Source organism: Drosophila kikkawai, chromosome 3L (genome assembly GCF_030179895.1).
Source record: "Drosophila kikkawai strain 14028-0561.14 chromosome 3L, DkikHiC1v2, whole genome shotgun sequence".
Classification (NCBI taxonomy): domain Eukaryota; kingdom Metazoa; phylum Arthropoda; class Insecta; order Diptera; family Drosophilidae; genus Drosophila; species Drosophila kikkawai.
The window spans coordinates 35,562,978-35,588,776 of record NC_091730.1 but is presented as its reverse complement, the minus strand read 5'-3'; the positions used below and the strand labels follow the sequence as shown (position 1 = coordinate 35,588,776).

Sequence of the window (25,799 nt, the reverse complement as noted above, 5' to 3'; positions counted from 1 at the left end):
GTTTCTACAGCGGAGGCGTCTTCCAGAGGCAGGGCAACGAGTGAATCCTCTGGGCCTTCCGAAAGCGAAAATCCCTCTCGAAGCAAAAGCCCATTAGCAACCCCCACTCCACGTAAATCTACGAGCACGTCGCTCGAAGTTCCCCCGCCTGCACCATCCACAAAGGCCGCGAAATCAGTCGTGTCTTCCCAGGTCACTAGAGCAACTGAAAGAAGGGCTCAAGCTGAGGGAGACAAGGCCTTGGTGAAATTCACGACCATAACCGATAGGATGGGTCAGTTCGAAGCCAGATTCAATACCCCGACTGACCAAGGTCCGTCCATCCACACGAGTAGGGTTCGACTCGAGCAGATCAGGGCCCTCTGGGACAAGGTGGAAAGGGAGTACGAGACGTGCTCCGAAGTGCTGGCCAGTCAAAACTGCAAAGACACAATAACAGTCATGCAATCCAAGTATGACTACTGTTATACCGTTTACGAGCGGTACGCAGCAAACCTCAATGAGATCATTGAAGATTCACGCGCGCTACAGTCTGTTCAGTCCTCCAATCTGACGCCGTCTCAGGGCGGATGTCGCTTACCTCCAGTCGAGTGCGAAGTTTTCAATGGTGACTATGTTCAATGGCCCACATTTCGGGACCTTTTCTCCGCCATCTATATACGCAATCCTCGGCTGTCAGAAGTCGAAAAACTGTTCCATCTCAATGCAAAGACGAGCGGCGAGGCCAAATCCATTGTGGCCTTATCTCCGTTGACCAATGATGGGTTTGATTCAGCGTGGAGAAACTTGCAGAATCGGTTCGAGAACAAGAGGCTGCTGGTCAATAGCCAATTAAAGATCTTGTTTAATTTGCCTTCTGTTGTCCAGGAATGCGGAAAATCCTTGAAGCATTTAGAGAGCACAATCCAAGGTTGTTTAACGGCCTTGCAAATAGCATGGGTCGAGACCACGAATTGGGATTGCCTGCTTGTGTTCCTGTGCTCTTCCAAGTTGTCAAAACTAACTTTGGCTCTTTGGGAACAGTAACCTGCTAAGTAAGTCTGAGATTCCACTCTGGGCTGAATTCCAGGTCTTCTTAAAAGATCGTCATCGAACGCTTGAGGCGATTGAGGAGTTCAAGCCAAACGCGAGCATTCAATCCAGGGCACTGAGGGCTGACAATAGCTCGCGGTCAATCCAGACTTTTGAGAACAGAGTTACGGTAAACCCGCAATCCTGCAAACTCTGCGCACAGGAGAACCATCCAATCCGAGTATGTCCTCTATTCTTACGCATGTCAGTCGCAGATCGAGAGAAACATGTAAAACAGCAGAAATTGTGCTTAAACTGTTTCGCAAGAACGCATCTGCTCCGGGATTGCAACAGTACGCATAATTGCTACACCTGCAATGAACGTCACAATACTCTCCTGCATCGAAACAGCCCTCCGCCAGTCCAGTCAGTGGTCATACCTGACCAACAGTCCCATTCATCCACCACAATCCAGCAACATATACAGTCCACTCCATCGACGAGTCAAGCGAATGTGCAAACGTTTCTTGCCGTTAACACGCAAGGGGTCCTCCTGAGTACGGCATTAATAGAAGTTTGCATTTGGGCATCAAATACTCAGCACGGGCACTCATTGACTCAGGTTCCGAGGCAACCTTCATCTCAGAACGGTTGTTCAACCTAATTAAGTTGCCATATGAGTCCATTCAGGCCCAAGTTTCGGGGGTCAACCTTTCCGTCGCCGCTCAGCCTCGTAAGAGGTGTCAACTCAACATAGGTTCTCCCGTCAAGCCCCATATCCAGATTGAAACCTGTGCATACGTGTTACCACAGTTAGCTGGTAATCTCCCATCCTACACTCTACCAGAGGCCTCATTAAAGGATCTTCCACCGTTGCAACTAGCAGATCCAAATTTTTTCCGAAGCTCGCAGATTGACGTGCTTATTGGTGCCGATATCCTGCCATCGATCCTTCTAAGTGGCTCCCATTCCAATATTTGTGGAACACTCGTGGGTCAAGAGACCATATTCGGGTGGATTCTTTGCGGTCCGATTGCAACGAGTCCCACAAGCAGAATATGCTCATTTTCATCCCGATTAGCAGTCAAGGAATCCAAACTAGACAGCATCCTCACAAAATTTTGGGAGGTGGAGGATGTTCCAGTGAAGCTGGTTAAGGAATCCACCTCGGTTTGCGAGGAGAACTTTATCCGATCCACCAAAAGAAGTGAGGATGGAAAATATGTTGTTTCGTTGCCCTTTAAAGAGCCGGACAATATTAAGCTGGGACATTCCAGACCCATCGCACTAGCTCAGTACCTCCGAAACGAAATGCGATTAAGTAAAGATCTTCCATTGAAGGAGCAGTACGACTCAGTCATTCGAGAGTACTTAGACTTAGGTCATATGCACCAAGTCTCCCCTGACGACTCTAACAGTTTTTATCTGCCTCATCACGCTGTCTTCAAACCAGATAGCACCACGACGAAGGTTCGCGTCGTGTTCAACGCTTCCAATCCCTCATCAAACGGGAACAGCCTCAATGATATCCTTCATGCGGGGCCTGTACTACAGTCCGATCTGACTATTCAGATTCTACAATGGCGTTTCTTTCAGTATGTTTTTAATGCGGACATCACCAAGATGTATCGGCAAATCCGGGTCAATCCTGATCACACGCGCTTTCAGAGAATCTTATTCCGCAACAAATGCGGTGAGCTCTGTGACTATGAACTCGACACAGTCCCCTTCGGCGTAAATTGTGCGCCCTTCCTGGCCATCAGAGTGCTTCAGCAGTTGGCTCAGGACATCCGAGGCCAATATCCTTTGGCCAGCGACATCATTTCAAACTTCATGTACGTGGACGATGTGCTCGCAGGGGCTCACACTCGGCAGTCGGCAGTTTTAGCCATTAAAGAGCTTCGGCTGGCTCTCGAGAGTGCCGGTTTTCCACTGCGCAAGTGGACCTCCAACGAAAGGAGACTCCTACAAGCGATACCGAGGGAACATTTGGTCAGTGCAGACTTCCTTGAGCTGGAAGATGCCAGCACGGCGAAAACTCTTGGGATCCGTTGGCAAGCTACATCCGATAGTTTCTTTTTTGTTCCAATGGTGATTCCCCTGCAACCTGCCTACACCAAACGAGAGGTTTTGTCTCAGATAGCCAAACTTTTCGACCCGGCAGGGTGGTTATCGCCTTTCGTAATCCGAGTCAAGATTTTCATGCAGGAAATTTGCCTACGGGAGCTAGGCTGGGATCAGCCACTTCCGACCGACCTTGTGACCAAGTGGCAGGAGTTTTTGAAAGGGTATCCGACCCTGAGGGAAATTCGTATTCCGAGGTGGGTGCGTTTCCATCCTGCTGCCAAGGTGCAGTACCATGCGTTTTGCGATGCGTCGCAGGACGCGTATGGGGCTGCTATTTTCGTCCGAGTCGAAACGGCTGACGGCTGTTGTGCCCATTTGCTGGCATCCAAGACCAGAGTCGCTCCTGTCAGGTCCATCTCCATACCCCGCCTGGAGTTGTGCGGAGCAGTGCTGCTCACTGAGCTAGCAGCATCAGTAATTTCTGAATTGCCTCCTAAAGCTTACGAGATTTTTTATTGGACCGACTCTACCATAGTTCTTGCATGGCTAGGCAAGCCAGCATGCACCTGGACGACATTCGTGGCCAACAGGGTCGCAAAGATCGAACAGCGCACCAACGAAAGCAAATGGGGCCATGTACGATCCGAAGACAATCCAGCCGATCTGGCAATCCGGGGCGTCCCGCCCCAAGAGCTTAAGGACAGCACACTTTGGTGGCACGGGCCGGCTTGGCTGCCACTCATGCAGGTGCAGTGGCCGAGTGAACCACTGGTTAATCCGGAAACCGAGATGGAGCAACGGCCTATCAAATGTCACAGTGCCACAGTGCCGCCAGCAGTGGATATCCTAGAGCGTTTTTCAACCTTCGACAGGGCGCTGCGGGTTCTAGCATACGTGATCCGTTTTGCGAAAAATTGCAAAAAGGAAGATATACCCTCATCGTCAACACTTACGGTTAATCGTGTTCACTCAAAAGAATGAGTTTCCCGTCGAATATAAGGCTTTAAGTAACAAGCAGCAAATTCCACCCTCAAGTACAATTTCTAACCTAAACCCCTTTCTTGACAGAAAGGGGGTCTTGAGAGCAAGCGGCCGTTTACAAGCATCTGACATGCTCAGTTATGATGAAAAACATCCTATCATCATCCCAGCGCGTATAGGTTCGCGAAACTACAAGCCCTGTTTACCCATCGCATATCCTTGCATGGGGGGAATCAGTTAATGGTGAGACTGATTCGGTCTAAATTCTGGATTCCTAAGCTTCAGAGATTGGTGAAACACACAATTCACTCGTGCCGAGTTTGTGTCATCCACAAGAAGAACCTGCAGAGGCAGTTGATGGGGGATTTGCCCCGGGCGAGAGCCTCCTTCTCGAGGCCATTCACTCATACAGGCATGGATTTCGCGGGGCCATTTGACATCAAGAGTTATGTCGGTCGAGCCTGCAAAATCACAAAGGGATACGTCTGCGTTTTTGTTTGTTTTAGTACCAGGGCCATCCATCTCGAAGCGACGTCCGACAGAGAAATTTTTAGCTGCCTTCTCTCGTTTTTCTGCTCGCCGTGGGTGTCCACAACATGTCTACTCTGACAACGGGAAAACGTTTGTCGGAGCCTCCACGTCCTTATCCAGAGACTTTATGGAATCAACCCGAACACTGATCCTCTCCAAACACAGCCTTCAGAACTTGGCCTGGCATTTCAACCCGCCTGGCGCGCCTCACATGGGAGGGCTCTGGGAGGCGGGTGTGAAAAGTTTCAAGGCTCACTTCTACAAGTACACAGCAGCAGGGAAGTACACCTTCGAAGAACTGGCTACCCTCCTTGCGAAAATTGAGGCCTGTTTAAACTCCAGGCCTATTTCACCAATGTCCGAAGATCCCACTGACCTTGTGGCTCTTAGCCCCGGACATTTTCTAATTGGTGGACCACTTCTTGCGGTATCGGAGCCTCTGATTGAGGAAAATCCTATTTCCATCATCAATCGGTGGCGGAGGTTGAAGGCCCTGCATCAGCAGTTCTGTGTGCGTTGGAAGGAGGAATATCTGAAGGAGCTCCACAAAAGGAACAAATGGAAGTTCCCATCGCGAGATCTCCAAGCGGGAGACATGGTTGTGATCAAGGAGGAGAGCTTGCCAGCCAACGAATGGCGGCTTGGGCGTATCCAGTTGGTATGTCTGGGCGCCGACGGCAAGGTCAGAGTTGCAGACGTGCTTACAGCACGGGGCGTCATCCGATTCGCCTCCCAATGGACGGCCCCATTGACCATAGTGACTCCTCAATAGATTAGTCCTTCGAATTGACATGTACTAGTCCTAAGTTGTGTCATCCAACGTCGTCCTTCCGTCCACGTGTCTTGTTCATCCTCATCCATAACACTTCATTTTCATATTTCTCCATCTCTCTTTTTAATTTAGATCCGTGTATACAATGGCTCCAACGACCCACCAAAATCCTCGTCGCTCATCCGGGAGCAATGTATACAGATGCCGAGTCTGCAGGGGAGTCCACGCTCTGAGGGTTTTCCAACGGTTTCTTCAACTGCCATCGGTGAGGCGGCTCCGCGCGGTACTAATTAACAAGTACTGCGCGAACTGTCTGGCACACGAGCATTCCGGTCGGTCGTGCCGCAGTACAGCGAGGTGTCATATATGCAATGAGGCTCATCACACGCTGCTACACATCCACACTGGGCAGCCTCGCTCTTCGCGACCCTGACAAAGGCGCAACCCACCCTCGGCCTCAGCGTCAGTCACAGCAGCGCCAGCAGGCGCCTGTATCCGGATCTCGGCGGCCCGCCACGCCAATGGATATGTCTCCATCCCGCAGCCGGTCGTGCACGCCTATCCTGGCGCGCACAAGTGTTAGCATCCTCCCGACCGCGTCCGTGCTAATCGGATCCGACCAAAAGCGGTTTGATGTCCGAGCCTTGGTGGATCCGTGCTGTCCTGTGAGTCGCATCCACATCTCCCTGGTTAAAGCCCTTAATCTGGCCATCACGGGCATTGGCGACCAACGGGTGTGCACCACCGGCCTCCAAGATGAGCAAGCAGCTTCTGATGCTGGTGGACGAGCAGATGCAGACACGAACGCCGGGGCAATCGCTGGACCCGAAGGTGCAGGACATGTTTCAGAATGTCACATTGGCGGATGACCGATGCACCCATCTCTAGTGTCGGTGGTGCTTGGGGCGGATGTCTACGCTGACCTGATGCTCCCGGGTATCCTCCTGGGTCAGGACGGCTTGCCAATGGCACAAAACACGACGCTGGGATGGATCCTTTCCGGACGATGCTCCCTCTCATAGATCGCAAGTATGCCTCTTGCGCGGGGGGGGAGAATGTTCATGCTGAACAACGGGCAATATCGCCTGGGAACATCACTGGGGAAAATGTACCTGTCGCCATATTAGTTGTACTTCTCTTTTGACCACTCTGAAAATAAACTCCAAAGAAGACGGATCGTTTGTCCTCCTCATCATCTGCCAGCTTTTATTGGGAATCTTCTGGAATTGTACTTGCCACGGCCCCCGACAGCTTCAGTTGCCTTCAACTGTTCGGTATAGAATATCGCTTTTCATCTTGAAGTTTTGGTATGGACGATCCTGGAGAATGACCAGAATTGCTTTAATGAAGTCATCATTCTGCTGTGCGTTCTTGATGCGTGCTGCAACTTCCGATGCAACGATCCAAACCGACTCAGGATGGCGGCTCAAGTGATCCACGTGCTTCATCTTGTTTCCTGGCTTGTGGACAACATCGCAGCTGAAATCCTGTTGATATATAACGTAAGCTGCAACTTCCCTCGGAATATCGTCTTTTCTGGTCGTGTCCTTAAACGCTGAGCAATCCGTGACAAGCTTGAAGTGAATGCCCATGAGGTAATGCGAAATTTTTTGAGTGCCAAATAAATCGCCTTCGCTTCTAAAATGTAGCTATGTCTTTCGGCCTCTGAAGGTGACGTCTTCTTACTCCAGAAGTAGACTGGGTGCAGTTGACCATCAATTATCTGCAGAAGAACTGCCCCAAGTCCGTCCTTACATGCATCAGTGTGCAGCTCAGTGTATGCTGTTCTCGAGTATATGTGTAGGACCGGTTCGCTGGTCAAAATTCTCTTGAGCTCCTGAAGTGATTGTAGTTCTGCATTTCCGATTTGGAATTCGACGCCCTTCCTGAAGAGATTAGTTAACGGTCGGGCAATATTTGCGTAACCTGGAATAAACTTTCTAAAGAAACCAGTTAGACCGAGAAATGACTGCACCGCTTGTATATTTTTCGGCGTTTTAAATCTATTTACTGCTGATGTCTTCTCTTTGCCTGGCCATATCCTTCCTTTTTCCACAGTATGTCCCAAAAAATGTATACGGGATTGCATAAAGCTACATTTCTTCCATTTGATCTTCAGCCCAAACTGCATGGCTGTCTCTAGTACGCGTCTGGTTTTCCCCATGCATTCGTCGGCTGTGGATGCATATACAATAATATCATCCATGTACAACTGCATAACATCGTCGTTGATCAGGTCTCGAAATATGTGGTTGACAAATCTGATAAATGCAGCTGGCGAATTCTTAAAACCGAATGGAGTTCTGTTAAATTGATTCCACGTGGAAAAACCCATTCTTCAGATCCAGCGTTGAAAAAAATGCGGCCTCTTGTAGCTTTTCCAATACTTCCTCCATAATATGTACAGGAAAACGATCCGCCAATGCTGTTAAGTTTCCTGTAGTCAATGCAGACTCGAAGGGTATCGTCGTTCTTCTTGACTACCACCACTCTGCTGGCTACGTTTGATGCTGACTTTCGTACTATCCCTTGGGCCAACCATTCATCGACTTGTTTCTTGACCGCCTCTGCTTCGTTCGCACCCAGACGAGATGGTGACTGGTGAAATGGTTTTATTACGCCATCCGGGGTTATCTTCAGTTCGATTGGACACTGCTTTCAAGGTTTTAATGGCATCCGCTTGACTTCTTCGATGAGTTTTGTCACAGCTTCTTCATGCTGGCTGGAAACAGTAAACAAATTAGATGCTTCTACAATATTGTAAACATCGGAGCCAAACCCATCTGCCTCTTTTTGATCAGGTCTCAAACCTCTCAACTTAAAGGCATTGCCGTCGCAGCAAAATTTAAACTTTTTAGTAAAGTCATGTCCTAGCAGAGCTCCACAATCCATCACGTCATCGGGCACAACCAAAAACTTTTGTTGTGTGAGTAACTGGTCTGCAACAACGTCAGCGGTAAAAAACCCAATCGGCTTGGTTTTCTTCTGGCCCAGACCACTTAACAAAGACGCACTTTTATAAATCTCAATGTTTTCAATTTTTTCAGCAATATTCTTGGTGACAAGCGATACGTCCGATCCTGTATCGATCAAGCAATCAATTTCGACTCCATTTACAGAGATCAACTTAAAACGACTTTGGTTGACAACCTTGCGAACACTTGGCTCTACAATCGGACAATTTTTGGCAATATGACCGTTTTCATTGCATTTGAAGCACTTCGTTTTAGACGGGCAATCTTTGATTTTATGCTCTGCTGAACCACACTTGAAACAAAATTCCTTTCTCTTCTGTTGTTCGAAAGGTGATGCACTCCGCTTGCTCCATGAATTGCGCGGCTTATCGTCTAGCTGCATTATAATATCATACTGCTCTCTGAGAGATTTGTACGTCTTGCATGAATAAAGTATAGCCTTATTCTCGTTCTTTACATCAACAAGCCCGTTGACAATGTACTGTAGCAACGCTGCATCCTCCACATTTCCTGCCACTGCCATCTGACGTAAGTCCAATATGTACTCATGGAATGTCTCGCTCTTCCTTTTCTTCCTGCTTTGCAACTGGCGATGCACGTCGGCACTGTTGGTGCTGCAAGCGAACTCGTCAATCAGTACTCTCTTTAGCTCTTGATAATCGCTCACACACACAGACTGCAAAGGTGGTTAAGGTGGCTAGGGAAGTCATCACTGGTTCCAGGTGGAAAAGAGGAACGAAATCCTACTGTCTAGTGGTCACCCTGGACATTAGAAACGCGTTTAACATGGCTGACTGGGGGCGGACACTGGAGTCCCTGAGGATGTTTAACATCCCTAGCTACCTGCTGAATATAGCGCTAAGCTACTTTAGCAACAGAGTGCTCACGATGGACACATGCTTGGGTTCCAGAGCATTCAAAGTCTCAGCCGGAGTCCCGCAGGGCTCCGTTTGAGACCCCTGCTCTGGAATGCCATGTACAATGGAGTTCTGGGCACCAGCCTGGTTGGTTTCGCCGATGACGTCGCCATAGTGGTGGTAGCCAAGGAGCTAGCTACGGTAGAGGCCTACGCCGACGCAGCAGTGCAGGATGTTGAGTCGTGGCTAGCGAACTCATGGCTGCAGCTGGTGGCCCAGAAGACGGAGGCGGTGCTTGCCTCAAGTCGGAAAGCGGTGGAGACAGCTAGCGTGAGGGTCGGTGGAACCATTATACGGTCCCAGCAGGCAATCCGTTACCTTGGCGTCCTTTTCGACACGCGCCTGTGCTTCAAGGAGCACCTGGACTTTGTGCAGATGAAGGCTAGCGGAATGGCAGGAGCGCTATCCAGGATGCTTTTAAACACTAGAGGGCCGAAGCAGGCAACCAGGAAACTGCTCACGACGGTTGTGACGTCGCAGATGCTGTATGCAGTGCCAGTGTGGATGGAAGCCGCTAAGGTAAAAAGCTACGTGCGAGGGGTTCAGGCAACCTTTAGGCTGTGCGCCGTAAGAATCGCGTGTGCCTTCCGAACCATTTTGGAAGACGCGTCGCTGGTCATCGCCGGACAAGTCCCGTTGACGGAGCTCGTTCGGGAGAGATCTACGCAGGCGCGCAGGACAGGGAAGCAACCGTGCAGACCAGAGCAGAGTCGAAGGTTACCGCCAGAAGGAGGAGCTTCGAGAACTGCCAAAATCGCTGGGACTCCTCGCAAAAAGGACGCTGGACGCACACGTTCATCCCTGGAGGTCGCATGGGCATGGTAGATTTCTACCTCATCCAGGTGATTAGCAGACATTGCTGTTTCCGCAGCTACTTAAAGCGATTCGGCCACGAGATGGAGGACTGGTGCCCAGAGTGCGACTCCGGCGTCGTCAAGGACGCTCAGCACGTAGTGTTTGAGTGCCACCGGTTTGACCCCGAGCGACATGAGTTGGTGGCGGAAGCAGGGTCCAGAATCTTGGCAGAGAAACTGGTGCCGATGATGCTTGCAGACCAGCGAGTGTGGGAGGCTGCAGCGAAGTCTCTCAGGGAGTTAGAGCGAAGGCGAACGGAGCAGACGGAGTAGGGGTCACCGCGCCAGCGAAGCAATGCCTTCTTCTAAGCCATCCATGTGTATGTGTAGTGTATGTATATTGTAAGAGTAATAAATATAACAAATATAAAAAAAAATACAAAAACACACCCACCACTCGGCAAGAAGCCACAAACGGCGCGAAGCCGAAATAAACCCCGGAAAGGGAAATCGAAACAAGCACGGAGCTTTAAATCAACGCGCGCAAGAGAAGCCAATCTTTGGCGATAGTGGCAGCGCTACTTTCGAAAGTGGCAACGCTACGACCGCTCTTGGCAGCGCTGCCGCCGGCAACGACGGCAGAAGTAGGTCACGGCCACACTGCCGAATTAGAACAAATTAAATCTGAGAAAACTTCGAAGCTGAGATCGCACCGCTCCGACAAATTTAAAAAGTTAAGTACAAGTGTGAAGACCGCGTGTCCGCGTCGACCAAAGATCCTGCCCGATCCATCGTGAGGACATCCATCGAGTTGAGGGTGAGCATGGCCGCCGGCCATTAAACAGAATCGGGATCTGCCTCGCAATTAATTATTTGAGAATAAAAATCATAATTAGCCATGTGCCATCGACTTGTGCTTTCGCCCCTCTCCACCCGTCGTCGTTCGCCGGGGGCCGGTGCCCCTCGCCGGCAGTAATCATTCCCCTCCTGCTTTCTCCGTAGCACCGGGGAAATTCCGGGTGCGGACGAAAGTCGGACGGGAACAGGAGCCCGCGGCTGCTGGATTATTCCGAGCCCGGACTTGCTGCGCGGGAGGCCGCCGGTTCCCACTTCCCCCTTGCCCGTCAGAGAGCCATCCCGCCGCTGGAATATTCCGGGCGCGGATCTGGGGTTGGTCGCTGGATTCTTCCGAGCCAACTGTCCCGCCGCTAGATTTTTCGGGCGCGGACGCAGGCAACGGGTGCTGGATTCTTCCGAGCCGTTGCCTTTCCCAACAGGCGTCACGCTGCTGGATTCTTCCGGGCGTGGGCGTGGGCGTGGCTGCTGGAATGTTCCAAGCCCTCTGATTCATCCCGCCGCTGGAGTATTCCGCGCGAGGATTCGGGGCTGGCTGCTGGATTTTTCCGAGCCAGTGGTCCCATTGCTGGATTATCCAGAGCGTGGACACAGGCATTGGCTGCTGGAGAATTCCGAGCCCTTATTCTTCCCCGACGCCTCCCCGCTGCTGGAGCATTCCGAGCGCGGACGCGGGTTTGACCGCTGGATCGTTCCGGGTCGCCCATTCTCTAGACCGAACAGCCGCGGATGGGCAAATTCCGCGCGGCCGGCAACCATTCGCCTGTATTTTTCCCCTCACCCCCCTCTATCGGGCTAAATAATTACTGGCGCTTTATGTTCTGGGCGTCTCACAGTTCTAAATTTTGCTGAGGTTTTACCCCGGCCACTCAGACGCTTCCTTACAACGATAAAGTCACAGACTTTATTTACAATGGTCCAGTTGTTTATTGATTATAAAGTTCACGGAAATACCGACCACTTGCCAAAAATTTGGGCTTTGTTAAATAGAATTTCACTATAAAAACATAGAATAAATGAAGAGCGATGTAAAGCACGTCCAACTCAAAGCTTGGCGAAACTAATTCCTATTTCTATAAACTAAAAGTTTTTTCAAATTGTGACTCAATCAGCCAAAATAAAATAAAGATAGTCTATAACGTCTAGACGTTTCTCAAGCATTCGACCGCGTCTGGCGCAATTGCCTCATGCCGGCATACACACACAAATTACTTGAGTCGTATCTCTACAACAGAGTCTTCGCAGTGAGGTGCAACGCAACAACATCCGGCACCTATTCAATCGAAGCTGGAGTTCCACAAGGAAGCGCACTTGGGCCTACCCTATTTGTCCTATACACAGCGGTTATCCCCACAAGCGACCAGCTAACACTATCCACATTCGCTGACGACACTGCGATTCTCAGCCGTTCCAGATGTCCAGTCCGGGCAACAACCCAGCTCGCCAACCACCTCAAGGTAGTCGAGAAGTGGCTATCTGATTGGCGTATTAAAATAAATGGACAAAAGTGTAAGCACATAACGTTCACTCTCAACAGACAAACATGCCCTCCGCTCCACCTGAACAGCACGCAGATCCCCGAAGTCAACGTGGTAACGTACCTGGGCGTCCACCTGGACAGACGCCTGACATGGCAAAGACACATTGAATGCAAGAAAATTCATCTAAAACTAAAAGCCAGCAGCCTCCACTGGCTCATAAACTCCCGATCGCCCCTGTGTCTGGACTACAAGGTGCTGCTCTACAGCTCCACACTGAAGCCAATATGGACGTATGGCTCCCAGCTCTGGGCGAACGCGTGCAGTACCAATCTAGACATCATACAGCGCGTCCAATCAAAAATCCTGAGAACTATCACTGGGGCACCATGGTATATTCGCAACGAAAACATCCACAGGGATCTCGGCATTCCTGCAGTTAAGAACGAAATAGAAAAACAAAAAGCGTCCTACAAGGAAAAACTCTCCACCCATCCAAATCCTTTAGCAAGGGACTTGATACGAGTTTCCAGAAGAAGCCGCCTACTACGTAACGACCATCCAACCCAGCCATAATTAGTCAGGGCCATTTACTCTGTACCAGTCTCATGACTGCTAGTTAGGTAGTATTGTAAGATTTGATACACTTATTGTTAGTCTCATAAATAAGAAGATTCAATAATAAAAGCAAAGCCTATAAAAAAAAAGTCTATAATAGCATCGCAAGATATTTAATATATTTAATTTCTCCTTGCGAAAATTGAGGCCTGTTTAAACTCCAGGCCTATTTCACCAATGTCCGAAGATCCCACTGACCTTGTGGCTCTTAGCCCCGGACATTTTCTAATTGGTGGACCACTTCTTGCGGTATCGGAGCCTCTGATTGAGGAAAATCCTATTTCCATCATCAATCGGTGGCGGAGGTTGAAGGCCCTGCATCAGCAGTTCTGTGTGCGTTGGAAGGAGGAATATCTGAAGGAGCTCCACAAAAGGAACAAATGGAAGTTCCCATCGCGAGATCTCCAAGCGGGAGACATGGTTGTGATCAAGGAGGAGAGCTTGCCAGCCAACGAATGGCGGCTTGGGCGTATACAGTTGGTATGTCTGGGCGACGACGGCAAGGTCAGAGTTGCAGACGTGCTTACAGCACGGGGCGTCATCCGATTCGCCTCCCAATGGACGGCCCCATTGACCATAGTGACTCCTCAATAGATTAGTCCTTCGAATTGACATGTACTAGTCCTAAGTTGTGTCATCCAACGTCGTCCTTCCGTCCACGTGTCTTGTTCATCCTCATCCATAACACTTCATTTTCATATTTCTCCATCTCTCTTTTTAATTTAGATCCGTGTATACAATGGCTCCAACGACCCACCAAAATCCTCGTCGCTCATCCGGGAGCAATGTATACAGATGCCGAGTCTGCAGGGGAGTCCACGCTCTGAGGGTTTTCCAACGGTTTCTTCAACTGCCATCGGTGAGGCGGCTCCGCGCGGTACTAATTAACAAGTACTGCGCGAACTGTCTGGCACACGAGCATTCCGGTCGGTCGTGCCGCAGTACAGCGAGGTGTCATATATGCAATGAGGCTCATCACACGCTGCTACACATCCACACTGGGCAGCCTCGCTCTTCGCGACCCTGACAAAGGCGCAACCCACCCTCGGCCTCAGCGTCAGTCACAGCAGCGCCAGCAGGCGCCTGTATCCGGATCTCGGCGGCCCGCCACGCCAATGGATATGTCTCCATCCCGCAGCCGGTCGTGCACGCCTATCCTGGCGCGCACAAGTGTTAGCATCCTCCCGACCGCGTCCGTGCTAATCGGATCCGACCAAAAGCGGTTTGATGTCCGAGCCTTGGTGGATCCGTGCTGTCCTGTGAGTCGCATCCACATCTCCCTGGTTAAAGCCCTTAATCTGGCCATCACGGGCATTGGCGACCAACGGGTGTGCACCACCGGCCTCCAAGATGAGCAAGCAGCTTCTGATGCTGGTGGACGAGCAGATGCAGACACGAACGCCGGGGCAATCGCTGGACCCGAAGGTGCAGGACATGTTTCAGAATGTCACATTGGCGGATGACCGATGCACCCATCTCTAGTGTCGGTGGTGCTTGGGGCGGATGTCTACGCTGACCTGATGCTCCCGGGTATCCTCCTGGGTCAGGACGGCTTGCCAATGGCACAAAACACGACGCTGGGATGGATCCTTTCCGGACGATGCTCCCTCTCATAGATCGCAAGTATGCCTCTTGCGCGGGGGGGGAGAATGTTCATGCTGAACAACGGGCAATATCGCCTGGGAACATCACTGGGGAAAATGTACCTGTCGCCATATTAGTTGTACTTCTCTTTTGACCACTCTGAAAATAAACTCCAAAGAAGACGGATCGTTTGTCCTCCTCATCATCTGCCAGCTTTTATTGGGAATCTTCTGGAATTGTACTTGCCACGGCCCCCGACAGCTTCAGTTGCCTTCAACTGTTCGGTATAGAATATCGCCTTTCATCTTGAAGTTTTGGTATGGACGATCCTGGAGAATGACCAGAATTGCTTTAATGAAGTCATCATTCTGCTGTGCGTTCTTGATGCGTGCTGCAACTTCCGATGCAACGATCCAAACCGACTCAGGATGGCGGCTCAAGTGATCCACGTGCTTCATCTTGTTTCCTGGCTTGTGGACAACATCGCAGCTGAAATCCTGTTGATATATAACGTAAGCTGCAACTTCCCTCGGAATATCGTCTTTTCTGGTCGTGTCCTTAAACGCTGAGCAATCCGTGACAAGCTTGAAGTGAATGCCCATGAGGTAATGCGAAATTTTTTGAGTGCCAAATAAATCGCCTTCGCTTCTAAAATGTAGCTATGTCTTTCGGCCTCTGAAGGTGACGTCTTCTTACTCCAGAAGTAGACTGGGTGCAGTTGACCATCAATTATCTGCAGAAGAACTGCCCCAAGTCCGTCCTTACATGCATCAGTGTGCAGCTCAGTGTATGCTGTTCTCGAGTATATGTGTAGGACCGGTTCGCTGGTCAAAATTCTCTTGAGCTCCTGAAGTGATTGTAGTTCTGCATTTCCGATTTGGAATTCGACGCCCTTCCTGAAGAGATTAGTTAACGGTCGGGCAATATTTGCGTAACCTGGAATAAACTTTCTAAAGAAACCAGTTAGACCGAGAAATGACTGCACCGCTTGTATATTTTTCGGCGTTTTAAATCTATTTACTGCTGATGTCTTCTCTTTGCCTGGCCATATCCTTCCTTTTTCCACAGTATGTCCCAAAAAATGTATACGGGATTGCATAAAGCTACATTTCTTCCATTTGATCTTCAGCCCAAACTGCATGGCTGTCTCTAGTACGCGTCTGGTTTTCCCCATGCATTCGTCGGCTGTGGATGCATATACAATAATATCATCCATGTACAACTGCATAACATCGTCGTTGATCAGGTCTCGAAATATGTGGTTGACAAATCTGATAAATGCAGCTGGCGAATTCTTAAAACCGAATGGAGTTCTGTTAAATTGATTCCACGTGGAAAAACCCATTCTTCAGATCCAGCGTTGAAAAAAATGCGGCCTCTTGTAGCTTTTCCAATACTTCCTCCATAATATGTACAGGAAAACGATCCGCCAATGCTGTTAAGTTTCCTGTAGTCAATGCAGACTCGAAGGGTATCGTCGTTCTTCTTGACTACCACCACTCTGCTGGCTACGTTTGATGCTGACTTTCGTACTATCCCTTGGGCCAACCATTCATCGACTTGTTTCTTGACCGCCTCTGCTTCGTTCGCACCCAGACGAGATGGTGACTGGTGAAATGGTTTTATTACGCCATCCGGGGTTATCTTCAGTTCGATTGGACACTGCTTTCAAGGTTTTAATGGCATCCGCTTGACTTCTTCGATGAGTTTTGTCACAGCTTCTTCATGCTGGCTGGAAACAGTAAACAAATTAGATGCTTCTACAATATTGTAAACATCGGAGCCAAACCCATCTGCCTCTTTTTGATCAGGTCTCAAACCTCTCAACTTAAAGGCATTGCCGTCGCAGCAAAATTTAAACTTTTTAGTAAAGTCATGTCCTAGCAGAGCTCCACAATCCATCACGTCATCGGGCACAACCAAAAACTTTTGTTGTGTGAGTAACTGGTCTGCAACAACGTCAGCGGTAAAAAACCCAATCGGCTTGGTTTTCTTCTGGCCCAGACCACTTAACAAAGACGCACTTTTATAAATCTCAATGTTTTCAATTTTTTCAGCAATATTCTTGGTGACAAGCGATACGTCCGATCCTGTATCGATCAAGCAATCAATTTCGACTCCATTTACAGAGATCAACTTAAAACGACTTTGGTTGACAACCTTGCGAACACTTGGCTCTACAATCGGACAATTTTTGGCAATATGACCGTTTTCATTGCATTTGAAGCACTTCGTTTTAGACGGGCAATCTTTGATTTTATGCTCTGCTGAACCACACTTGAAACAAAATTCCTTTCTCTTCTGTTGTTCGAAAGGTGATGCACTCCGCTTGCTCCATGAATTGCGCGGCTTATCGTCTAGCTGCATTATAATATCATACTGCTCTCTGAGAGATTTGTACGTCTTGCATGAATAAAGTATAGCCTTATTCTCGTTCTTTACATCAACAAGCCCGTTGACAATGTACTGTAGCAACGCTGCATCCTCCACATTTCCTGCCACTGCCATCTGACGTAAGTCCAATATGTACTCATGGAATGTCTCGCTCTTCCTTTTCTTCCTGCTTTGCAACTGGCGATGCACGTCGGCACTGTTGGTGCTGCAAGCGAACTCGTCAATCAGTACTCTCTTTAGCTCTTGATAATCGCTCACACACACAGACTGCAAAGGTGGTTAAGGTGGCTAGGGAAGTCATCACTGGTTCCAGGTGGAAAAGAGGAACGAAATCCTACTGTCTAGTGGTCACCCTGGACATTAGAAACGCGTTTAACATGGCTGACTGGGGGCGGACACTGGAGTCCCTGAGGATGTTTAACATCCCTAGCTACCTGCTGAATATAGCGCTAAGCTACTTTAGCAACAGAGTGCTCACGATGGACACATGCTTGGGTTCCAGAGCATTCAAAGTCTCAGCCGGAGTCCCGCAGGGCTCCGTTTGAGACCCCTGCTCTGGAATGCCATGTACAATGGAGTTCTGGGCACCAGCCTGGTTGGTTTCGCCGATGACGTCGCCATAGTGGTGGTAGCCAAGGAGCTAGCTACGGTAGAGGCCTACGCCGACGCAGCAGTGCAGGATGTTGAGTCGTGGCTAGCGAACTCATGGCTGCAGCTGGTGGCCCAGAAGACGGAGGCGGTGCTTGCCTCAAGTCGGAAAGCGGTGGAGACAGCTAGCGTGAGGGTCGGTGGAACCATTATACGGTCCCAGCAGGCAATCCGTTACCTTGGCGTCCTTTTCGACACGCGCCTGTGCTTCAAGGAGCACCTGGACTTTGTGCAGATGAAGGCTAGCGGAATGGCAGGAGCGCTATCCAGGATGCTTTTAAACACTAGAGGGCCGAAGCAGGCAACCAGGAAACTGCTCACGACGGTTGTGACGTCGCAGATGCTGTATGCAGTGCCAGTGTGGATGGAAGCCGCTAAGGTAAAAAGCTACGTGCGAGGGGTTCAGGCAACCTTTAGGCTGTGCGCCGTAAGAATCGCGTGTGCCTTCCGAACCATTTTGGAAGACGCGTCGCTGGTCATCGCCGGACAAGTCCCGTTGACGGAGCTCGTTCGGGAGAGATCTACGCAGGCGCGCAGGACAGGGAAGCAACCGTGCAGACCAGAGCAGAGTCGAAGGTTACCGCCAGAAGGAGGAGCTTCGAGAACTGCCAAAATCGCTGGGACTCCTCGCAAAAAGGACGCTGGACGCACACGTTCATCCCTGGAGGTCGCATGGGCATGGTAGATTTCTACCTCATCCAGGTGATTAGCAGACATTGCTGTTTCCGCAGCTACTTAAAGCGATTCGGCCACGAGATGGAGGACTGGTGCCCAGAGTGCGACTCCGGCGTCGTCAAGGACGCTCAGCACGTAGTGTTTGAGTGCCACCGGTTTGACCCCGAGCGACATGAGTTGGTGGCGGAAGCAGGGTCCAGAATCTTGGCAGAGAAACTGGTGCCGATGATGCTTGCAGACCAGCGAGTGTGGGAGGCTGCAGCGAAGTCTCTCAGGGAGTTAGAGCGAAGGCGAACGGAGCAGACGGAGTAGGGGTCACCGCGCCAGCGAAGCAATGCCTTCTTCTAAGCCATCCATGTGTATGTGTAGTGTATGTATATTGTAAGAGTAATAAATATAACAAATATAAAAACAAATACAAAAACACACCCACCACTCGGCAAGAAGCCACAAACGGCGCGAAGCCGAAATAAACCCCGGAAAGGGAAATCGAAACAAGCACGGAGCTTTAAATCAACGCGCGCAAGAGAAGCCAATCTTTGGCGATAGTGGCAGCGCTACTTTCGAAAGTGGCAACGCTACGACCGATCTTGGCAGCGCTGCCGCTGGCAACGACGGCAGAAGTAGGTCACGGCCACACTGCCGAATTAGAACAAATTAAATCTGAGAAAACTTCGAAGCTGAGATCGCACCGCTCCGACAAATTTAAAAAGTTAAAGTACAAGTGTGAAGACCGCGTGTCCGCGTCGACCAAAGATCCTGCCCGATCCATCGTGAGGACATCCATCGAGTTGAGGGTGAGCATGGCCGCCGGCCATTAAACAGAATCGGGATCTGCCCCGCAATTAATTATTTGAGAATAAAAATCATAATTAGCCATGTGCCATCGACTTGTGCTTTCGCCCCTCTCCACCCGTCGTCGTTCGCCGGGGGCCGGTGCCCCTCGCCGGCAGTAATCATTCCCCTCCTGCTTTCTCCGTAGCACCGGGGAAATTCCGGGTGCGGACGAAAGTCGGACGGGAACAGGAGCCCGCGGCTGCTGGATTATTCCGAGCCCGGACTTGCTGCGCGGGAGGCCGCCGGTTCCCACTTCCCCCTTGCCCGTCAGAGAGCCATCCCGCCGCTGGAATATTCCGGGCGCGGATCTAGGGTTGGTCGCTGGATTCTTCCGAGCCAACTGTCCCGCCGCTAGATTTTTCGGGCGCGGACGCAGGCAACGGGTGCTGGATTCTTCCGAGCCGTTGCCTTTCCCAACAGGCGTCACGCTGCTGGATTCTTCCGGGCGTGGGCGTGGGCGTGGCTGCTGGAATGTTCCAAGCCCTCTGATTCATCCCGCCGCTGGAGTATTCCGCGCGAGGATTCGGGGCTGGCTGCTGGATTTTTCCGAGCCAGTGGTCCCATTGCTGGATTATCCAGAGCGTGGACACAGGCATTGGCTGCTGGAGAATTCCGAGCCCTTATTCTTCCCCGACGCCTCCCTGCTGCTGGAGCATTCCGAGCGCGGACGCGGGTTTGACCGCTGGATCGTTCCGGGTCGCCCATCCTCTAGACCGAACAGCCGCGGATGGGCAAATTCCGCGCGGCCGGCAACCATTCGCCTGTATTTTTCCCCTCACCCCCCTCTATCGGGCTAAATAATTACTGGCGCTTTATGTTCTGGGCGTCTCACAGTTCTAAATTTTGCTGAGGTTTTACCCCGGCCACTCAGACGCTTCCTTACAACGATAAAGTCACAGACTTTATTTACAATGGTCCAGTTGTTTATTGATTATAAAGTTCACGGAAATACCGACCACTTGCCAAAAATTTGGGCTTTGTTAAATAGAATTTCACTATAAAAACATAGAATAAATGAAGAGCGATGTAAAGCACGTCCAACTCAAAGCTTGGCGAAACTAATTCCTATTTCTATAAACTAAAAGTTTTTTCAAATTGTGACTCAATCAGCCAAAATAAAATAAAGATAGTCTATAACGTCTAGACGTTTCTCAAGCATTCGACCGCGTCTGGCGCAATTGCCTCATGCCGGCATACACACACAAATTACTTGAGTCGTATCTCTACAACAGAGTCTTCGCAGTGAGGTGCAACGCAACAACATCCGGCACCTATTCAATCGAAGCTGGAGTTCCACAAGGAAGCGCACTTGGGCCTACCCTATTTGTCCTATACACAGCGGTTATCCCCACAAGCGACCAGCTAACACTATCCACAGTCGCTGACGACACTGCGATTCTCAGCCGTTCCAGATGTCCAGTCCGGGCAACAACCCAGCTCGCCAACCACCTCAAGGTAGTCGAGAAGTGGCTATCTGATTGGCGTATTAAAATAAATGGACAAAAGTGTAAGCACATAACGTTCACTCTCAACAGACAAACATGCCCTCCGCTCCACCTGAACAGCACGCAGATCCCCGAAGTCAACGTGGTAACGTACCTGGGCGTCCACCTGGACAGACGCCTGACATGGCAAAGACACATTGAATGCAAGAAAATTCATCTAAAACTAAAAGCCAGCAGCCTCCACTGGCTCATAAACTCCCGATCGCCCCTGTGTCTGGACTACAAGGTGCTGCTCTACAACTCCACACTGAAGCCAATATGGACGTATGGCTCCCAGCTCTGGGCGAACGCGTGCAGTACCAATCTAGACATCATACAGCGCGTCCAATCAAAAATCCTGAGAACTATCACTGGGGCACCATGGTATATTCGCAACGAAAACATCCACAGGGATCTCGGCATTCCTGCAGTTAAGAACGAAATAGAAAAACAAAAAGCGTCCTACAAGGAAAAACTCTCCACCCATCCAAATCCTTTAGCAAGGGACTTGATACGAGTTTCCAGAAGAAGCCGCCTACTACGTAACGACCATCCAACCCAGCCATAATTAGTCAGGGCCATTTACTCTGTACCAGTCTCATGACTGCTAGTTAGGTAGTATTGTAAGATTTGATACACTTATTGTTAGTCTCATAAATAAGAAGATTCAATAATAAAAGCAAAGCCTATAAAAAAAAGTCTATAATAGCATCGCAAGATATTTAATATATTTAATTTGCTATGAATGGAACATGTGTCGGGTTATGCCTATACAATTTTAGACGTAGAACTTAGTGGAAGGATAAAGATGAGAATATTGACATTTCTTCACAAATTAATATATAAGAAAGAACCAGCATACCTAATTGAAGAATTAACATTTACTGCGTCTAGAAGGCTAAAACATCCAATTTGTATAAGGCCTAGATCGCTGACATCCGAAAGACAATTTTTCATTAATTCTATTAGATTATGGAATCAGCTACCCAACAAGATTAAAAATATTACTAATGCTACGCAATTTAAAGAAAAGGTACTCTCACAAATTAAAATACCACCTTAAATTAAATTAAATTACAGCGACTTATGTTAGTATTAGGAAAAGTTAAAACGACCTGTTTAACAAAATTTTTGCGCTGGTCGTGGACAAAAATTTTCATGTTTTTCCGCTTCTTAAAGGGAACATTGACGAAAGCAAAGTTCAAAGTCTAAGAGCATGCAGGAATGATATACATTCGCAGATCGCAGGCAACTTGTACAGTTTTCCGTTTCTACACAAACTAGTCCCTCAGTTTTGAAACTATCTAAATTAAACTTTGCAGATAGTCATGACTATTCTCACTGCTATATATATATTTTTTGGAATAGACCAGATCGGAAGTTATATCATATAGCTGCCAAAGAAATATGGTTATTTTGTATAATTTCAGAATTTCGGTTTTAGTTCTATTAATATAGGATAATTATATCATATTGTTAGCATAGGAACGATCAGCAGATGTAGAGAAAAATGTTAAGCTGTGAATGTTAAACTGTAACTGTAATCCAAGAAATATAAAAATATATAATTATGATCTTAATAAAACCTGCAAAGGTATACAAACTAAGTGTGCTAAAGATAGCTTTCTTTCTAGTTCTAATATCTCCAAGCAAAAGAAGGAAGTGCGGCTAAAGCATTATAACTGATGAACCTGAGGTAACTCATTGGGGGTTTTTTTCCATAAAATAAAAGTTTTTTAACCAGTGATATTAATATAGAATAAGAACTTTTACAAACATGAAAGAAATGTTTTTAAAATTAAACTCATTGATTTGTCATAAAAATTTCACACAAATGAGTTATCTTAAAAGAAAATATGCAAATAAAAAGTAAAAGTAAATACATTATGTTGAAGTGGTAGTATTGCAATACATTTGTTGGGTCTAACCCAATTGGATTAAAACAGCCAAGACACAACCCAGCTTATCTTACGTTTAGGCACATTTGCGAGCGAATGCAGCTGATCTCTCTGGCTCCGCTGGAGAGGCTTTTTTTTATGATTAGATCTTTATCTTGGCTCTGGCCACTCTTGTACTTAACTAACTGAACTCTTGTCAATATACTTGAACTGAACTGAACTGATTAATGAAATATATATTAATGTCACCTCCTTATAATTACATAAAATATTCAAGAACAAGCTTTAGAATCAAACATTTTGGCGACCGTGACAGGACTCGTGACATTGTTTATATTAATTAATTGGTGAAGTCTGCCGCTTTCAACATTTGTATGTAAAGGTACATGCATGTGTTGTGAGGTTAAGTCGAAAGGTGCATTGGCCTCGAGCATTCGGTCTCGAGATTCTATCGTCGCGTCGCTTCTAAGCTATACTTGGAAGAGTCACCGTGTGCCTCTCTGTCGCTGTCGTCTCCAAGCTCTACTTGGAGTCTCGGGTCTGTCGGTTCGAATCGAGTCATCACAGATCTCCTACCCAATTCGCACTGAAGTAGGGTACATACCCCCTTGCCTGCACCACTGCCGCATCATAAGGAAAAGGAAATAACCGCTACTTCGCCGCATGCATTTCATTTGGATCTTGCTGTTCTAATTGCTGTTCCTGCCTCACCCCCCGCCTCATCGTCAACCAAGCCGTTAAGTTAAATTCAGTCATCTCGCTCACTCTTGATACTTCGTTTGGATATCGCTGATCGTAAGTTATTGCACAGCGATTTCACTCAAATTGGCACTGCAATTTTACTCAAGGCTCAATTGAGTGAAATACACACGTACGTATTTACATTGGAGGGTTGTCAGATTGTAGCAGTAGTATCGCTGCAGTTGTTTTGGTCTTTGCACTTAATTTGCAAACATGGCTTCATTAGAACAGTTAAAACAACAACGCACTAATCTTCGCAGAAACATTACTCGAATTCGGACTACTGTGGATCCACGCCATGGACTTTCGTCAGCGGAACTGAATTGCCGATTGTCAATATTGGAGGCGTATTTCAAACAAGTCTTGTCGGTACAAAACGACATCGAGGAGCAAGATGTGGAAGAGCAGCAACGAGATGTTCGTGGAGAGTTGGAAGACATGTTTGTCAGCATCAAAGTGAGCATCAAGGAGCAACTCGGCCCTGATGTTCACAATACATATGGAAATGATACGACTCTCAGTGTATTCAACACGTCATCTATCAAACTACCCAGACTCGCATTACCTACATTTGATGGCAAGTACTCGGAATATCAAAGCTTTATTACGTCATTTAAACAAAATGTAGATAGATGCTCAAGCTTTGTTATCCTCAATCGAGAAATTTAATCAGTTGCTAACTTGTCTACGTGGATCAGCTCTTGAAACGGTTAAAGCGTTCCAAGTTACACCTGAAAACTACGCAAAGGCTCTCGAGCGTCTAAAGAGTCCTTATGACAACCCAACCCTGTTTTTTCTGGACAATATATCGTCGCTATTCAATTTGCCAAATGTTGCGAAAGCCAATAGCCAAACGTTGCGCAGCCTTATTGACAATGCAACGGCATTGTTTAGCTCGTTGTTATCTCTCGGAAGTGAAACCCAAATTGTGCAGGCGATGCTCATCTCAATCGTAATGAATAAAATCGATCAGGAGACGAAGAGAAAGTGGAATGAATCTTTAGATTACGGAACTCTGCCGTCCTGGCCCAAGTGCGTTGAGGTCGTAGAGCGTCACTGCCAATATCTAGAAGCCCTTAGCAATGCCAACGGTGATGCTAAGGCGACTCAACAGATTGCCACTAAACAACGTACTCCACAGCAGCATCCTGGGTTTACCTTTTCTTGCTCCACACCAATATGCCATGTGTGTTCCAGTAGCGAACACAAAACATTTAAATGTTCCCAACTTAGTAACACTTCTGTCGATCATCGCTTTCAAATATAAAGAATTTGGGTCTCTATATTAATTGTTTCGGCAAAGGTCATCACGTGGTCAAATGCCCGTCGACACAGAAGTGCCGAATCTGTTCCCAATCCCATCACACTATGTTGCATCGAGAAGTCGTTTGAGCCACTCCTTCGCCACCGTTGCCTTCTTAACCTGTTCAAATGCTCCGCAGATATCGAATGCAGTTGTTCACACTCACAGGGAGACTCAAGTAGATCGTGTAATATTGGCCACGGCATTGGTTCTGGTCAAGGATGCCTCAGGTTGTTACAAGATAGGTCGCGCTCTGCTAGACTCGTGCTCACAAGTTAACTTTATGTATGCTGAATTTGCTCAAGCGCTTCGCGTACCACGTATCAAGCGCCACATGGAAATACGCAGCATTGGAGAATCTCAAACGCAGATAAAGCATCGCGCACCTACCACAATCAAATCACGCTTTAACGCATTAGAATTGTCGCTAGATTTTTGCATTACATCACATATCGCATACAACCCAGATTCAGATATAGACATATCATCATTGCAGTTACCTCAAAACACGCCCCTCTCTGACGATAAATTCAATAAGTCTCGTCGAATTGATTTGCTACTTGGAATTCTCCAAAAAACGTTGTTAGGATGGATAATCTCTGGTCGTTGCCAAACCAAGCCCACTATAGTTCACAGCTACTCATTAACTCTGGAGGATGCTATTAACCGAAACGTCGAGCGATTTTGGAAGGTTGAAGATGTTAGCAAGTCGGCTGACATATACACAACAGAGCAGCGCAAATGTGAGGAGAAATTCGTCGACTCTGTTCGCCGTGATGATGATGGACGCATAGTGGTTGGGTTGCCATTTAAAACGGATCCCAGCTTGCTTGGCAACTCGTATGAAACTGCACGAAGACGATTTCAAGCGCTTGAACGCCGACTCAGGCGCTCAGCGGATATAAGGTCGAAATACATAGACTTCATGCAGGAATTTGAAATTCTGGGCCATATGAGTTTAGTAGAGATGTGCCACATTTTTATATACCTCATCATTGTGTGCTCAAGCCAACGACGCATCCTGTCAGACAACGGGTCAGAAATCGCTAAATGATTTGCTCATGGTCGGGCCAACAATTCAACCCGATCTATATACGCTGCTTCTACGCTTCCGCACATATCGCTACGTAATCGCGGCTGATGTGGTTAAGATGTTTAGACAAGGAGGAGGGGAGCAACCCCGTAGAGCAACGATAATCCAGCAGATCTACTCTCCAGGGGCTGCAACGCAGCTGA

At 48.3% G+C, this 25,799-nt stretch overlaps 3 protein-coding genes across 3 annotated transcripts in view; all 3 read left to right on the top strand.

The window, feature by feature from the left end:
* The window catches only part of LOC138928268 (piezo-type mechanosensitive ion channel component-like), a 569,725-nt gene that overhangs the window by 84,121 nt on the left and 459,805 nt on the right, over positions 1-25,799 (top strand). The window lies entirely within an intron of this gene.
* LOC138928476 (uncharacterized) lies at positions 271-4,059 on the top strand. Its single transcript, XM_070285555.1, has 3 exons — positions 271-607; positions 2,093-2,218; positions 2,465-4,059. The coding sequence occupies exons 1-3, from the start codon at positions 271-273 to the stop codon at positions 4,057-4,059; spliced, it is 2,058 nt and encodes a 685-aa protein (XP_070141656.1).
* On the top strand, positions 4,747-6,231 carry LOC138928475 (uncharacterized). The gene is made up of 3 exons (XM_070285554.1): positions 4,747-5,248; positions 5,495-5,645; positions 5,711-6,231. The coding sequence occupies exons 1-3, from the start codon at positions 4,802-4,804 to the stop codon at positions 6,229-6,231; spliced, it is 1,119 nt and encodes a 372-aa protein (XP_070141655.1). The 5' UTR covers positions 4,747-4,801.